Source organism: Alosa alosa, chromosome 11 (genome assembly GCF_017589495.1).
Source record: "Alosa alosa isolate M-15738 ecotype Scorff River chromosome 11, AALO_Geno_1.1, whole genome shotgun sequence".
In the NCBI taxonomy this organism is placed as follows: domain Eukaryota; kingdom Metazoa; phylum Chordata; class Actinopteri; order Clupeiformes; family Clupeidae; genus Alosa; species Alosa alosa.
In genome coordinates this window covers 31,255,159-31,271,224 of record NC_063199.1, presented here as the reverse complement: position 1 = coordinate 31,271,224, position 16,066 = coordinate 31,255,159, and the positions used below count along the sequence as shown (strand labels likewise).

The 16,066-nt window shown below is 39.2% G+C and overlaps 1 protein-coding gene and 1 long non-coding RNA gene across 4 annotated transcripts; both read right to left on the bottom strand.

The window, feature by feature from the left end:
* Positions 1–3,041: 3,041 nt before the first annotated feature.
* Positions 3,042–11,046, bottom strand: LOC125302989. Its single transcript, XR_007194997.1, has 6 exons — positions 10,948–11,046; positions 10,598–10,676; positions 9,284–9,316; positions 7,433–7,486; positions 3,530–3,684; positions 3,042–3,334 (listed from the first exon to the last, which is right to left on the bottom strand). It is a non-coding gene; the product is annotated as an uncharacterized LOC125302989 (long non-coding RNA).
* Positions 11,047–11,817: 771 nt separating this feature from the next.
* Positions 11,818–15,722, bottom strand: LOC125303805 (troponin I, fast skeletal muscle-like). Of its 3 annotated transcripts, none has more exons than XM_048257729.1 (7): positions 15,662–15,722; positions 13,732–13,764; positions 13,143–13,179; positions 12,899–13,027; positions 12,613–12,702; positions 12,320–12,496; positions 11,818–12,207 (listed from the first exon to the last, which is right to left on the bottom strand). In XM_048257729.1, the coding sequence occupies exons 2-7, from the start codon at positions 13,737–13,739 to the stop codon at positions 12,121–12,123; spliced, it is 528 nt and encodes a 175-aa protein (XP_048113686.1). In that variant the 5' UTR covers positions 13,740–13,764; positions 15,662–15,722; the 3' UTR covers positions 11,818–12,120. The 3 variants fall into 3 exon arrangements, with proteins under 3 accessions (XP_048113686.1, XP_048113687.1, XP_048113688.1); XM_048257730.1 differs by lacking the exon at positions 15,662–15,722 and adding an exon at positions 14,737–14,829; XM_048257731.1 differs by lacking the exon at positions 15,662–15,722 and adding an exon at positions 14,728–14,755.
* Between the last annotated feature and the right edge of the window lie 344 nt (positions 15,723–16,066).

Sequence of the window (16,066 nt, the reverse complement as noted above, 5' to 3'; positions counted from 1 at the left end):
GAGACACAGAGTGAATAAATTTTCTATAACTAATTTCTACTTCCAATGACTAGTCACACAACAGATTCATTTTTAGATCTTTATAATGTACTGTAACATAATATCAAGACATCAGTAATAAATTATATTACTGTCAGGAGATGATAGGCTAGACCTGCTCAAAATCCAAACCTAAAAGCTGGTGGGCAGAACATTAATGTTAATGTGTGTGTGTGTGTGTGTGTGTGTGTGTGTGTGTGTGTGTGTGTGTGTGTGTGTGTGTGTGTGTGTGTGTGTGTGAGAGAGAGAGAGAGAGAGAGAGAGAGAGAGAGAGAGAAAGAGAAAGAGCACAATTTAATGTATTTATATCTATTTAGGACATTTTTTATTTTGACTGGATATGCATAGAAGCAGAAGGGTGAGCATGTGTCTAGACGTCTGCTTTCCATTCTTTCTACGTTGTAAACTGTTGTTATCAAATTAAATTTATACACAACTGAACATGTCAGGATTTCGCAGGAGGACCCAAGTGCAAGACTCGACAAAGGCAGGTGTACAGTCAAACTATTCATTTGTTTGTAGATCCACACAAGAAGCAAAAAGTAAACGCTGAAGACAGGCTGATGAATCCAAGAAGATGGACAAGAGAAGGCCCAATCCAAACAATGGGCCAAATTCAAAAACAGAACACAAAAACTAACACTTACAGACTTCACTTTCAACTTACACAGCCAGAGAGATGAACCAACAAACAGGACAGCGAAACAGAGGGGGTTATAAATACACAGGCCAAGGAACAGATTGACAGATAACTGGACAAGACCAACAAAACAATATAGGGAACAGGAGCAGAAAATGGAAGAAAAACTAACGCAAGTGCAGACCAAAGAAGGAAAGGGCTGGACACAGTCACCTGACAGCAGACAGGTAAACACAGAGCACCTGGGGAACAGCACACAACAAACACAGGACGATATACAGAATGGCCACCGGGGTGGCACAAAGACAGTCCAGGCCAGATCTTCTGATCATTCCAGGCAGGGTCCTGACAGAGCAAATCAGTAACCACTTAATTAACGTAATTAACTCATGCAAACTGAGAAAAGCTTATTACACTGCAATAGGGCTGCAACAATTAATCGAATAATCAATTAGTTGCCAAAATTAGTCATATAATACTTATGATTTAGTATTTTCTGTTTCTATTTATATTCCAACATGTTCGTATTCAACTGTAATCAGACTCCATGTCCCATGAAAATGGGACAGACTATCTACCTTGACCCCAATTTAACCAGTCACCACTACCAAAGTGCAGCAGAAGCAAAGTGTGTGGGTGTGTGTGTGTGTGTGTGTGTGTGTGTGTGTGTGTGTGTGTGTGTGTGTGTGTGTGTGCACGTGTGTGTGTGTGTTTGTGTACTGTACATGTATGTGTGTCTACATGTGTGTGTGTGTGTGTGTGTGTGTGTGTGTGTGTTTGTGTGTGTGTGATTGATTTGCAGCTTGTCAAAAGGCAGAAAGACAAGACACAGAACACACCTAACAAACAACTAAACAACTAACAGCACAGGACCAGGTGCCATCAGCAACAGGCTGTGGGTGAAGTCTTTTGTGGTTTTGGACGTTTACCTGCAATACCCACTGTGACCAGAGGGAGGAGTGCTTTCCCATGTTCCTGACTTACTTTCTTCCTCTCCTTCCTTCTGTCCTATCCCTAGCTCCTCTCCTGGCCCACCCTCCATGGCCTTCTGCCCTGTGCCATCCTCTCTGAGCCTGTAAAAACAAAGCTTTAGCACCGACTTGTGAACATTTTTCAAAACATTGACTGAAAAAGAAGTAACGTTACCAGAGAATTGACACCGACATTACTCACCAAAAGTAACAGAAACTAGTGAATTTCTGCAAAAGTTACACCCGAATCACCATTGTCACCAAAGTCATAGGGTAAGGTAGGGGGGAAAAAGTAATCTAAAAAAGACGAAAGATGCATAATATGCATATCCTCTGTCTGACCTGATGTCATTGATAGATTTGATCTAACTGAGAGTCCATTTAGTGTTGCATTCAATATCAATCATAAAGCAGTTAATTATTATTAACACTCTAATGTTTTTTAAGAAATGCTTGCACAGTCACACCATTCTCTCAACCTTAAGCTTATGTGTGTGAGCAATACATTTTTTTTCCTTTGCATTTTATCTCTAACTCTGCAAAATGGCATACCCACTTCATGACACAAAAAAGCCAAGTGACAAGGAAAGAGTGGAAACCTTCAGGATGTTTATTAAACCACACAGCGCAAACAGTGCAGTGACACAGTAAGCAGTCTTGCAGACATGGACATGAAGCTGTATGCCTTATGTCAGTGGTCCCCAAACTTTTTCTTCTGAGGGCCAGCTTACTATGCCTGGCTCTAAGAGAGGGCCAGAGACAGTAACCATAAATAGCTTAGTGCTGTGAACAACAGCAGTCTACCTTAGTCGAATATTCCATTACATTTAATCTATAGGCTATTGCAATTTAATACCATTGTTAGCTGTGTTTATATTGCCATCATGCCATATCAGTGTAAAACGTAACTCAAATTAAATAATACTAATAAAAAGACTTTTGCATTCCCAAAAGTATATTTTATTAAAAATGGGTGAACTCTGAACTCTGAAAATGTAAAGTTCTCAAACTATGAGAATTTTATGAAGCGCTGAAGTGGTCTGAAATGACCACCATTCTAACTTTCACTCACCTGAACTTGTGACCTCTTTGTAGGCCTATGAACATTTGAACGAGTGAATACAAAATAGAAATAATTATCCCAGAAAGTCCCAGAAATATGACTTGAATAGAAGTTAGTTAGTTATTAACAATTAATTGATAAACTTTTACAATACTTTGAGCACTGATGCAGTCAGCATAGGCCTCTTACAATGTTTGCAGGTAGGCCTACATTTCATTCCGTTTTTGATGGCAAACGCGAAACAGCGCCAAAATAACCACAAGTGGACAAAAAGAGTATTACATGTGTACTGTTAAGACTCGCCATAGAGAATGAATGGGGGAAATTGCGGAGGTTATAGTTTGACGATGTCGTACTCCCGTGCGGGCCGGTTGCTATATAACCACGGACATGTTTTGGGGGGCCACCCAAAATGAGGTGGCGGGCAGTAGTTTGGGGACCACTGCCTTATGTACTGCAGAGTTATGCTACATTCCCGACTGTCTTTAAGCCACCATAACAAGCACCAAAGCAGGCTGACTAGGTTTATGCCTGGTCTCTCTCGACCATCTTCTTCCTGTAATCCATGCCAGCCTTGTCCTCCTTGTCTTTTTTATGCCAGTAACCAATCGTCTCCTTGTCCTTCAAAAGATAAAAGGAAAGTGCTTATGACCACAGAGGAGTGTTTGGTTAATGGAAAAGATATGAAATATGTCCCTTGTGCTGGAACATGTTATATCATGCTTCAATTAAATATGTTCAACTCTCCTATGGTTCTAGTATTCAACAGTACTTTTTGTATGAAGGTTAACTCGTCAGTTGGAAATCTCTGCTCACCTCTTCTTTGAGCTTCCTCGTCATCTGCTTCAGCTTGGCTCTCATAGGCCTATCCAAGGTGACCTTGTGATTGGAGCCCAGAATTACCTAAAGCGTTAGATCCAGCTTCCAGCTCTTCGGTTGTGTAATTACATCATCAGGTCCTCTATCTGAAACTGGGAAACAGACACAGAAAACATACACTCCAATCCAGGGTGGAAAGACAGAGCCATTGGTGTGCACTTTTAAAAGCAAGTATAAACTAATGAAGTATCAACTAAATATCTGTTGAACATTTTCCAACATAGCTTGCAATGGCATATCTCTCCCCATTATTTTAGTTTTTGCATTAAGCATCTTACAGTTAAAAGTAAAAGTATGTTAACGGTTAAAAGTAAAAAGGCAGGTTAAATTGGGGTACTCTGAGGGCCCTATCTTGGTGATCTGAAACGTCTGGTCAAAGGCACAAAGTTTAAAAACATTAAAGGCGGCCAGTCCAGATTCACAAATTTAATGGCGTTATTTTGTGATCAAATGCTGCGGGCAAAGGAGTTGTTCATATGTTTCTTAATCAGTCATGGGTGTGTTTTGGGCATAAAATCCTTTAAACCAATGAGAATGACATCTCTTATTCCCTTTAACAGCAAGCGGGCAACTTCAAACAGCACATCTGTGTTTAGAAAGTCAGCACTGCATTTGAAGAAATCATGTATGGAATACAACCTTGCTTTGCTAAAACCTGTTTGTGATTAGCAAAGTATAGCCTTCATGCATCTGCACTCGCCTATTATTTGAACTCATAGGCAAAGTGAAACTAACTTGACTGACGCACAGACAAAGTGAGACCAACTTCACCCTGGCCCATTAGTCAACGACAAAACAGTTCTATACTTGCACTGACTGACAAGGGGTTAGCATCTAAAACATAGCCTGAAAAAGGCAACACTGACTCCAGTGTTGCCTTTTTCAGGCTATGTTTTTAGAATGTTTATTATCATTTTAGAATGTTTTTAATGTTCGAATGACTGAATAAAAATCCTAAAGATATTTATCCTACAGAAGTTGCTGCTCTCAGTCAGTGGCGTAATGATTTTTAGAGGGTAGGCTATAAGATATTCTAACATTATTGGGGTAAGTGTTGCTTTTTTCAGGCTATGTTTTCGATGGTAACCCCTTGTCAGTCAATAATGAAAGTACTTAACTGTGTAGAACTTGTTTGTTGTTGACTATGAGACCACAGTGAAGTTAGTTTCACTTTGGCTATGCGTTCAAATAATAGACAAGTGCAGATGCGTGTAGGCTGCTAGTCCCAAACAGGTTTTAGTAAAGCATGGTTTAGTGGAATACCTGTTCTCTCACGTGCAAGCAGATTCGTGCAAATGTGCCGCTGACAAAATTCGCCTTATTCGCCCAGCAGCCAGAACGAGGCTAATGGGTACACTTGCCATTACACCTCAGTCCAGCAGATGGTGGTGGTAATGCACTCCATTTGCAAACTGCCAAAAAGAAAAAGCTCACCGAAAAAGGGGAAGGGTTCACTGGCATTAGAGCCCATTTACGGAGAGCCGGATCACTCCCGATTAACTCCATTGTACCTGCAATCTGTTGCAGTTCCACTAGGGGGATCACGAATAAGTGCAAAAACAATGGGGGTATATGGAGCTAGACGGCTAAATTTGTCTCGTTCACCTGGTTGTCGTTGAAAAATCGAAGATTTGATTGTGGTTTCTGCAAGCTCCCTATGGATTATAGGTCAAAAGTCGAATGAACGAGTACTTAGGTCCTTTCGATTTCTTACAGGTTGGGTCGTTGTTGCCCACAACACACTAGCTTTCTGCTAATGAATGACGTCATTGACGCATTTGAAAGGCTTTTTAGAACAAATAAGTGACTCAAAAAATATAATACTCAGCGGTGTGTATTTTCTCTGTCCCCTCTTTTGCATGCAACATTCAAATTTCTGGGCAAAAAATTATATCCCGAGAAAAGTGTATTTGAGGGGTACAGCTCCATAGACCTCCATCATGTGGAACCAGAAAAGGAACTGCAACCAGTTCAGAAACCGGAAGTTTCCCGAGAGTGGCGGTTCTCCCCTTAGTATGCCAGCAGAGAATGTCTAATATGTCCAGAGCCCGTCTACGGAGAGTCTGGCCACTCCGTATTAAGTCCCATTGTACCGAATTTTGGTTGCAGTTCCACCAGAGTTCCACTGGGGGCGATCGCCATGAGTGCAGAATGAATGGGAGTCAATGGTGCTAGACAGCTAAATTGGTCTCTTTCACCTGATTGTCGTTGACAAATCTCAGATTTGATTGTACTTTGTATAACTTCAACATGGGTTATAGGTCAAAAGTTGAATGAACGAGTACTTATGTCCTTTTGATTTCTTACAGGTTGGGTCGTTGTTGCACATAACACGCTAGCATTGTGCTAATGAATGACGTCATTGACAAATTTGAAAGGCTTTTTAGAACAATTAAGTGACTTTAAAAAATATAATACTCCACCAAGTGTATTTTCTTTGCCTCCCCTTTCGATTGCAATACTCAAATTACTTGGAAAAAAATGATATCCCAAGAAAAGTGGATTTTGAGGGGTACAGCTCCATAGACCTCCATGCATTCTGCACTCGTGGACGAGCGCCCTCATGTGGAACCACAGAAGGAACTGCAACCAGTTCAGAAACTGGAAGTTTTCCGAGAGTGGCAGTTCTCCCCTTATTAGACATTCTCTGCTAATACCGATGCAAGTTGCGCTGCTTGCTGTTAAAGGGATGTTACACCCATGACTTAAGCACATTTTTTGTAACTATGGCTTTTTTTGCAAAACTCTACACACAAATGGCAAAACCTCTCACCCAATCAGCAAAACATTGTAGTTCTCTTGCAAAAGCTAACACACCTTGCTTAACTCTTCACACCTTCGTAAAAATGGTGTTTTCGTATCTAACAGTAAACACAAGCCATCACAATAGTAAGCACACAATGTGCCAACAACACACTGATGGTATGAATAAAAAAACACATCTGGCTTTTGCTTTCTCTGTGCACAAGGTAGACTATGTCAGTTTGAGGTCATACTTTTGTCATAGTTCTGTAAACATACAGGGATCCCAACTTCAAGTACTAGTGTTTATTTACACACATCAAAACAAACACAAGTGTGTTTTTCCAAGTCAAAACACAAAATAGCATTTCACTGAGACAAAACAAATCAGTCTACATCGGGTTGTCTCTCTCAAAATTCTGTCTACATCACATGCAATGTCCTAGTCCAAGGCACCGGGAAAAATATATTCTGGAATGACGTATCCAGGCCTGACATGACAATATCCCCACATGTAGACTGTTTTTTTGTCTGTTTTTTTCTCTTCTCACTCTTCCTGCTCACTCCATCGTACCCATTGTACATTACCTGTGGCTTATTTATAGTGCTTAGAACTAGAACATAGAACTAATTATCTAAAACAGTTTTCACATGAGAAAGTGTGCCAGAGAGTTGGCAAAATAGTGTAAATAATAGCCATTGTGCCTACAGTTGTGCAAAGTGTGTGTTACAAAATTGCAAACTGAGTGCAAAGCAGTATTTGTGCTTTTAGTTTTGCGAACTCAGTGAGTGGTTTTGCCATTTGTGTAGAGTTTTGCAAAAAAAGCCATAGTTACAAAAAATGTGTTTAAGCATTCAGAAAAAACTGTAAGAAACATAAGAACAACCTGTTTGCACCAAGCGGCCGACGTTTGATAACAAAACCACCCCGAATGTGGACTGGACACACCCCTAAATGTATTTAAGTTTTTCGCTACTGCGTTTTAGATCGTCAAAATAGGGCCCAACGTTTATTAAGGCTCACTAGACTAGTGATAATGGTTTACTAGCTAGGCAAAACAGTAAAGCAAAATGATTGATATGTGAACTAGAATTCACCTGCAGTTATCCAGCCCAGGGTAGCACCGCTTCCCTCCATGTGAATTTTCCCCTCTATACAGTACAAAAAGCATTAACAGATATAGCACATAGTTATGCAGGCCTTGAATGGCCAGCTCTAGGTTATACAAAAATAACAGAACTAGTGGACACATTCTAGCATGTGTTTCAGCCATAGATTTTTTCTTCAAAATTGCTTGGTGTATTTTTTCTTTTAGAATGTGGGTCATTCAGTACTAAGTAATAACAACAATCTCAATAACAAAAGAGTGTGATCTTGCTCACCTTCACGATTTAAAGGCCAATTAATAAAAACAAATCAAACATGCATCAGCTAACCTATTTCAATGATTGCACAGATCAAAGTCCGATCCGACACCCAGAGTTCTTCTGTACCACAATTAACAGCATTATCAAATGTTGTATCACATCAACAAGGCGGAATTGTTTTATCATGAGGAAATAAGGCACTACCAACGTGATGTATAATGTAAAAGGAAAATCAAAACCACCTGAGAAAAAAATATGGCAATGTATGCACGCTTAGTTATGAACAATTTTGTCAAAAACAACAAATACTTCTTGATTAAATTTGCATAACCCTTTAACTGGCACACCATGATAAAAGTGATGATTTTTTTATATGAACCTCTACCAAACGGTTGAGGTGCCAGTTTATGGTAAAAGTCAGTTATCTTACTTTGGCATGAGATTATTGTGTTTTACTGAAAGAAAAAAAACAAATTCCCAGAAAAAGTGGCATTATCTTGTAGCCCTGGTCCCAGAGTTTAAGAAAAATCATGTCAAAAAGAAATTAACTCATTCCCACTGTACCTGCAGTCCACTTTAGTAGTAAAATAAATTTTCCATTGAAATAAATGGGATTTTATGAATTTAGGTGAAGAAAGTGTACACATAATACATTTTGGTCTGTACCATGAAGAGAAAACTGATTCAACTATATAAACCATATATTTTCTGAAAGCTTAGACCCTCAGGATGTGATCTAACACTACATGAGACATGTCCCACCCTCCTCATTAGTATGCAGCCCATGCATAACACATTGGGTATTTGTAAATTAAGCGTATGGCTGATACATTTTGGGCTGTATCATGGAGGACAAACTAATTAAACCACCTAAACCATACATTGTCTGAAAGCATATACCCTCAAGATGTGAACTGACATGGGTTTTGATATTTGTCACCCTCCTCATAACATGATAGCCCAAAACCGTATTAGCCATATACACTATTTACCAATACCCAATCTTTAATGCATGGGCAGCATACTAATGAGGAGGGTGGGACATGTCTCATGTCATGTTTGATTGCATCCTGAGGGTCTAAGCTTTCAGAAAATATGTGATTTATATAGTTGAATCAGTTTCCCCTTCATGGTATAGACCAAAATGATGAGAAGGTGTGGCCTTCGACATTACAGAGGTACTGAGCTAATATTTTGTGCTTAACATGTAGTACACAAATGGTAGATATGGCTCCATATGTTTAAACTCAAAACATTTGGATTTTTTGGTATGGTGTCTTAAAGTGTGCTCTACCAAACGGTTGAGCAGACAGTTTTAAGCAGGAAATACCAGTAAATCAAAATGTTTGCATTAAGTTACTTATTGTCGACTATTAATTTCACAATATATTGTGTATACAGATTATCTGAATAATTCACTGAAGTCTTACAGCTTAATCATTGACAAGATTCCACATTCCTCTTCACATCAAAATAATTTCAAATGAATCAAGCAACTGACTGATACATTTGCTTCGATGTAAAAAATGTTATCAAGACCTGACTGACATGGTAGAACAAGTCACAGCAAATAGCACTTACTCGTCCATCCTGACCTGTTGATTATCGTAGACCCTATGAAAATAAAGGAAACTGTCAGTAATCATAACTAGAATGTCTTTACAAAGGTGAAGTAACTAACTGTATAGAATCCATCTGAAACTACCCTTTGAATTTTACTGCAAAATGGACTGAACAATTCGATTCTTTCAGGAGCAGACAGCGATCCTGACCACATTCCAAATAAAATAATTTTCAAAAGTAAAAATCGACCCTAACTATGGCGGATACCTCAGCAGTTGCTATTTAAGGATGCCTCTTATGATACGCTTGTTTTCAGTAGGTCATTTATAACCTAACACTTCAGCATGTACTACCAAACATGCCATTTGAGATATCATAGACATGGTTCTCAAACGGAGCGAGTTATAAATAAAAACAAATCAATGATGAATGGAACGTAAACTCTGAATGTATATTATTACCCATGTGTTCATATTCAGACTAAAATTAATTAAGTTATAAAATCAAAGATAATTATTTTCAGACTTGGATTGGATTTTTATTCCAATTTTAAACAATGAGGTGCTAATGAGGAACTCTCTGTTTGTCTTATTCATCGTCTAATGAATAGTTTCCACCCCACCTATTGCCTTATTAGCCGGTGTATAGAATGGTGGCATGAAGGCTGCTATGGTGCTTCAATGATTTAACCGTATTTATGAGCAATAGACAATGTAAGTCACATTTAGGAAACAAATGTTTGTAATTGGAGCAGTGAACGTAAATCAATACAAATACATGTACACTGACACACTGTCAAATTAAGAAGGATCCCAGCTCCAAATGAAAGGCTTGAAGACAGGTTAGGTTTCAGGAAAGACACATCACCAGGTCATATATTAAGACTCTACCAAGGACCCCTTATAGTGCTGGACTTCATCCTAAAGCAATCTTCGCCTAACCTGACAAAGATTTGTGTCATATTCTAGGTGTTATTTGTGCCTATTTCATAAATCTGGGAGTTTATAAAAATCCCTTGCAATTACTTAAATGACACAATATGTCTTCAATTCTTAATTGCACACTACACTAAAGTCAACATTCTAGTTTTTAACTTTACTGAGATTATTAGTATTAACTAAACTCACAAATGCTAAAGATGAACACTTGCATTTCTTGTGAAAGGGCACAGTAATAAGTTAATGTCGGCACTTGTTCAGAAATGCATACAAAAAAATAATAATGTATTAATTTTTACAAACAATAATAATGTATTCATCTTTACAAACAATAATGATGTATTAATTTTTAAAAACAATAATGTATTCATTTTAACATTCAAAGCTTACATACTTGTTGGGTAAACAGTGCATCATCAGTTGGAACTGGAGCTAAGGCTTCCCGTTGTGGCAGAACACCAAACCCCAAGCATCTGAGAACAGTTGTGAACATTCATGAGTATCACTGAAAGACATCATCTGGGTGTAATGTAGGCCACAAATCTTCCTGTACTGCATGATGCAGCATGATCCTTTATGATGAAGGCATGTTAAACATAACATATGGACCCTTTCAAGAGAGTTCCATTATCAGCATCATAGTTGGCCCCACAAGGCTTCCGTTTTAACATTCCATATGTTATCTCAATGCAGAGGAAGTAGATTGGGGCCCAAATAGAACGTTCAAGCATTGTTTTTGTTTACCTTGTTGAAAGGGTCTATACAGTATGTATTTTCCACATGGGTGTTGTTCATTTGGATGGGAGCTTCTCTCCCGGCCTGAGAGAGATGGAGTACTGGTAATGAAAAGGAATCCACCAATAGAAAGTGAGAAGAATAAAAATCCACTACAGTTTAATCCCATTGATTTCCAGAGTTGTTGTGGAATTGGCTGAATTGATCTCCGCCATTAACAGAGGCCGGCAAGCAATGGTACTCAGTCGAGACTCCACGGACGTCTGAGGCACTACTAGAGTTTTAATGACATTGTGTGATGGCTCAGCGAAACTCTCCATTTCTCTTTATGGAATTGGCCTCTTGCTCAGACCAATGGATCAACGAGTTCCTGAAACTTGACCCACAGATAGCCCTCCCTGCTCCCTCCTTATAAATAACCATAAATAACCTACCCTTCAAGATTGTTAGTCTTGTTTTATTGCATATTTATTTAGTGGTCTTCCTCATGACAGGATCGATTACACATACAAAAGCAGTTGAATGTTACTTTCACTAGAGGTTATGTTTGTATTGAATGGATTGGGAAAGAGAGCATTCAACTTTGCAGAAGTCTATTCATATATATACATTATAAAATTAGTGTTTAAAGCAAAGTGAGTGTGGTGAGCACAGAAAAGCCATTACCTGTTGAACACTGATGTGGAGCAGTTTTCAAAGATGGGCCAAGAGGATATCACAACTATAGTCTTTTAAAAAAAAGAAAAGAATTGAAATGTAATTTTGCATCTATTGGCATGGTGTACTGTAAACAGCAAGTATTAAGGAAAGAAAGCACACTTACCAAAACGCTGTTGATGAATAACGATTGGGATTGATACAGCATAGTACACAAAAACATTTCCTCAAATATTTTATTTTAGAAAACAATGCATTGCACACTTTGAGTGAGTGAAAATAAGAGACAAAAGTAAGCAAATTACAGACTGTGGATGATAACGTTTCAACTCAAGCTTGTAGAACAACACCCAGAGTACCCAAACACAGTAGCACAGGCTGACACGCTGACAATGAATCACAAATACCAGTTTGATAGACCCAGTCAGGGCATTAAGCAGTGTCTGAGATTAGCTAATTGACATAACTGACATAAAACTAATTATCATAGTAAAGATGTGACATCTCAGAATCCCGATGGACACATTAATTAGCACCCTCAAACATTTTCTTCCTGCCACCCATGCCAGCCTTGTCCTCAAGGTTCTTACGCCAGTCGCCAACATCTGCAGGCTAAGAAGATTTTACAAAATCCTGTTTTAGTATGTGGCATCTAAATGCAATCTGAATATACAGCTTAGAAAAAGACTTGTTTTGTGTTCATGTTTTCCTATTGAGTTCTCACCTCTTCCTTGACCTCCTTCTTCACCTGTTTCAGATTGGCTCTCAGGTCCAAGTTCACCTTGTGCTTGGAGCCCAAGAGAGCCTGAAGCATGGCATCTGCAGACATACGTACTTTCTTCAGAGGTGGCTTCTTAAACTTTCCTTTTAGGTCCACGATTTTAATGTTTAAGTCCTTAACCTAAGGTTCAATGGGTGGAGAAAGAGACAGAGTGGTGGATAACAGGAAGGGGAAAAAGGAGCAGTAATGGGTGGTAACTCATGGTTGATCTAAAGACAAAGATTCAGTTGCCTCACCTCATCGATAACTCGATTTGCTGTGTGCTCTAAAATGTATCTCTCCTCATCGATTATGTCTATCTTTGTGTGCAGCTCTCGGCACAGCTCCTGAGGAAAGAAAAAAAAAGCCAATTATTTTACAATTATTTATATTATTTTGTCAAAGCACATTAATTATAAACAAAATGCAGGGGAAATGTTCTAATCTTTGGGAAATCGTCTATTTGTAAAAATATCATTGGTATAGGATCAACACACAATATACAAAACTGGTGAACGAGTGCTTTCCAGTGGTTGCAGGTACCTGCAGTTCATCTTTGCTGTGTGGCAGGACGAGAGGTGGGACGTTTTCCTCCATGTACCGCTCCCTCTCCTCCACTTTCTGAACCCCTTCCGCCTCAAGGAGATCTTTTGCAACCTGGAGCATCATGCTCTGGAAGAGAATCGGTGAATTGCTGATACATAATGGCTAATGTTGCATCTCAAATCCATTTTGGCTTGATCATCATCTTTTGAGCCAGATTTAGGACAAAAGCAAAGCACCATACCTTCAGGTTGTGTTTCCGACTCATAGACATCCTTTTCCTAAAAAGAAGTAGAAAATTATAATAACCCTCAAAACCCTCAAGTGGACGATTGGTGAATATAATGCATGAAAAGAATGATATAAATCTAACACACAACTAACAAGAAAATCACATAGTGGCAAGAAGTATACCTAACTTTTCCAGCAAATAATAACTGGCTAAAATTAACAAGCAGGCTAGTTATACAATAGCAATAGAGATTAAAATAAATTGAGAAATGAATGTTTCAGGCACTCCACGGTCTGTTATGAGCAAAATGTATGTCAACTGAATCAGAACCAGCTAGGCAAGTAACCCTACAACCAGTTATTTTAGATTGTAGGCCCTGCACAGCATATTGAAGAAGTTGTGTGGCCTAGTTCTGTGGTGTGTGCAGTACTAGCAAGTTCAAGTTCGCACAGTGTGCAAGTCCTGACCGCTCTACTGCCCCTTCTTTGCTGACAAGGCTACAGCAACAGGGAAGAAGACATAGGACTGTCTTGCAAGACACAGCTTAAACCTGTGAACTGCTAAACTTAACTTACAAAACTAAATCAAAGTTTCTACTCACTCTGTCATTTTGCCGGATTTGGTTCCTCACTTCCTGCAAAAGAAGAAAAAAGAATAGACTGTTATTTTCCAAACATAAGTGGACTTAAGTCTCTCATACCTAGACATTTACACAGTTTAAGCTATGAATGAGCACAGGGTGGAACAAAACACTTGATTTAACAGCTCATGAGAATCTATTTCAGCTCGCCTACATGGTGGAACATACTGTAAGTAATGCTCTATAATGTGGTACCACAAGAAAACTGTCATGAGATCAGGTTCTTCAAATGATAAAATGCTATTGTCAATTATCATCGTCCTACAGTTGTTTTATGTTGATTACCAAAGTTGTTTCAACCCAGAGTTTATTATTCAGGGGCTCTCACATGCTACATCCATCACCACCTGCACTAGAGTTAGAAATTCGGAGTGATTTGGGGTTGCGTCATGTGACTGGCAAATGTATTATTGTGCCAACATTTGCCCTTGTAACTCTAAACTTGGGGTTGTTGAGCCCATGGAGCTAGGAGGCAGACGGAGGGAGCCTTGAGCCCTTTCTGAGTGGCGCTCATGACAGCCCTATCTGTGGAGTCGCTGCAACTCGACACTCCTAGTGGGATCAATGTAGAGCCAGCGCTGCCTTCTTGAACATCCTTCAGATGACCAAGACATCGGCGAAAGTCACTGAAATAACCTGCCGCTCTTCTCTTTTTTTCTACCCTTACTGTCTACACGTGTCGTCTTTTTATAGAAGGCATTAGAGAAGGATGATGTTCTACACGTCTTACATGATGATAACACAACCGTTTTGATATGCCTCGAAACCTAAACTTCAGGTATGGGTATGAACAGGTGTGAATGGCTGGAACAAGTAGGCCTACAGTGCACATAGAATAAACAAACTCAATCTTAGCGGAAAACGTTATACAAGATCGTTTCACAAGAAATACCAAGACTGATAACTCCATTGCGCTAACAAAGAGGAATGAAGGAGCCGATATATTTGGAAACAGACAGGGTATACCACTCCGTCAGCTGCTCAGATTAAGGTCCCAGTGGATCATGGTTAATCCCTCCAGGCCTTCGGTGATTTATCCATGCCAGTCAATCCAACGGCGTGTTAGCGTTCCCAAGACATAGGGCAGTTTCCATCGAAACATGGTTACAGCTATCCTAGAAATCTAGACGCACCCTAGCGGCAGCAAATTACATTTGCTGCCAGGGCTAGGTTACAGCTACAGCAGCAAACTGCCGCAAAGTAGGCTCCAGTTCTTGCCAAAAGCACAGTGCTGACAGGAAGGTAAACATTTGAGGATCCATTTCAGGCGTACTGCTTGTCGTGGTATAGCGTTTCAGTGTCAAATCATCAGTCCATAGATCATCCTGGTCGCGAGAGGTCACAGTCCATAAATCAACACCATCCACAATGTTTTTTTGTTTTTTTTTACTCTCACTAATCGGTTCAATTTCTTTGAAAGAATGACATAGCAGAAAACTATCGCAATAAAACAACCAAATACTCGACAGGATAGATTTGTATTTAGCCTAACTGTATCAGTAGGCTATGCTTGTCTTAAGTAGCCTAGCGCATGAGATGACAGCTGTCAAATTAATGTTTTTATGAGATTGTAAATCACAGGTGATTAAATGCTTATCAATACAGCATTATACAGGAATAGTAGGCGTATAACATCCTTATCGGAGTAAACAGCTAAGCAACAGTTCAAAAGCAAATGTCTTAAGACAAGAACTGCTGTAGGCTATGTTAAAATGTGCCATAAGCCATTTCTCATTCACAATGACATTCCAAAGAAAAGTTGTCTAAGCTAAAAACCTCTCTATTCACAGCTGGTTTCCTATAATAATGAAATAATCTGTAGATTTGCCAAAACATCAACAATCTAACCCCTGAAAGTCTCCCTGAAAATATGACATACAATACTTCTTACCTCAGAGAAGAACAGGGTTGCTCTGTTGGAAGATGGAAACAAGTGAGCAGAGGCAGGCAGAGGAAGTGTTAAGAAGGTATATATTGCATTCTCTGATCACTCTGTAAATCCTGCCTTTCTCTTTATGGTAATGGATTACCCCCTAAACCAATAGGCTGACAAGGTCATGAAATACAGTCCTGTCCCTCCTTGCCCACTCCTTTATATAAATAACTACGTCCTTCGAGATTGTTACGTTATTATCTTTTATTATCTATTATACTAAACAAAGAGCACAAAGACATCTTATGTTATGTTCAGTACGACAGATGTAATGCTGACTCAAATAACCAACATTCTCTCAGCTTTAAAATTTCACAAAACTATTTTTGCATGGAGAGTTTGTTGGAGTAATGGTATTCACAC

Bases quoted from the DNA above. Each gene is read 5' to 3' on its own strand.
- LOC125303805 (XM_048257729.1), bottom strand. The intron at 13,028-13,142 runs GTATGGTGCTTT...ATTCTCTTCCAG, and splicing joins GTCGGAAACACAACCTGAAG to AGCATGATGCTCCAGGTTGC. The intron at 12,497-12,612 runs GTGAGGCAACTG...ATTGAACCTTAG, and splicing joins CAAATCGAGTTATCGATGAG to GTTAAGGACTTAAACATTAA.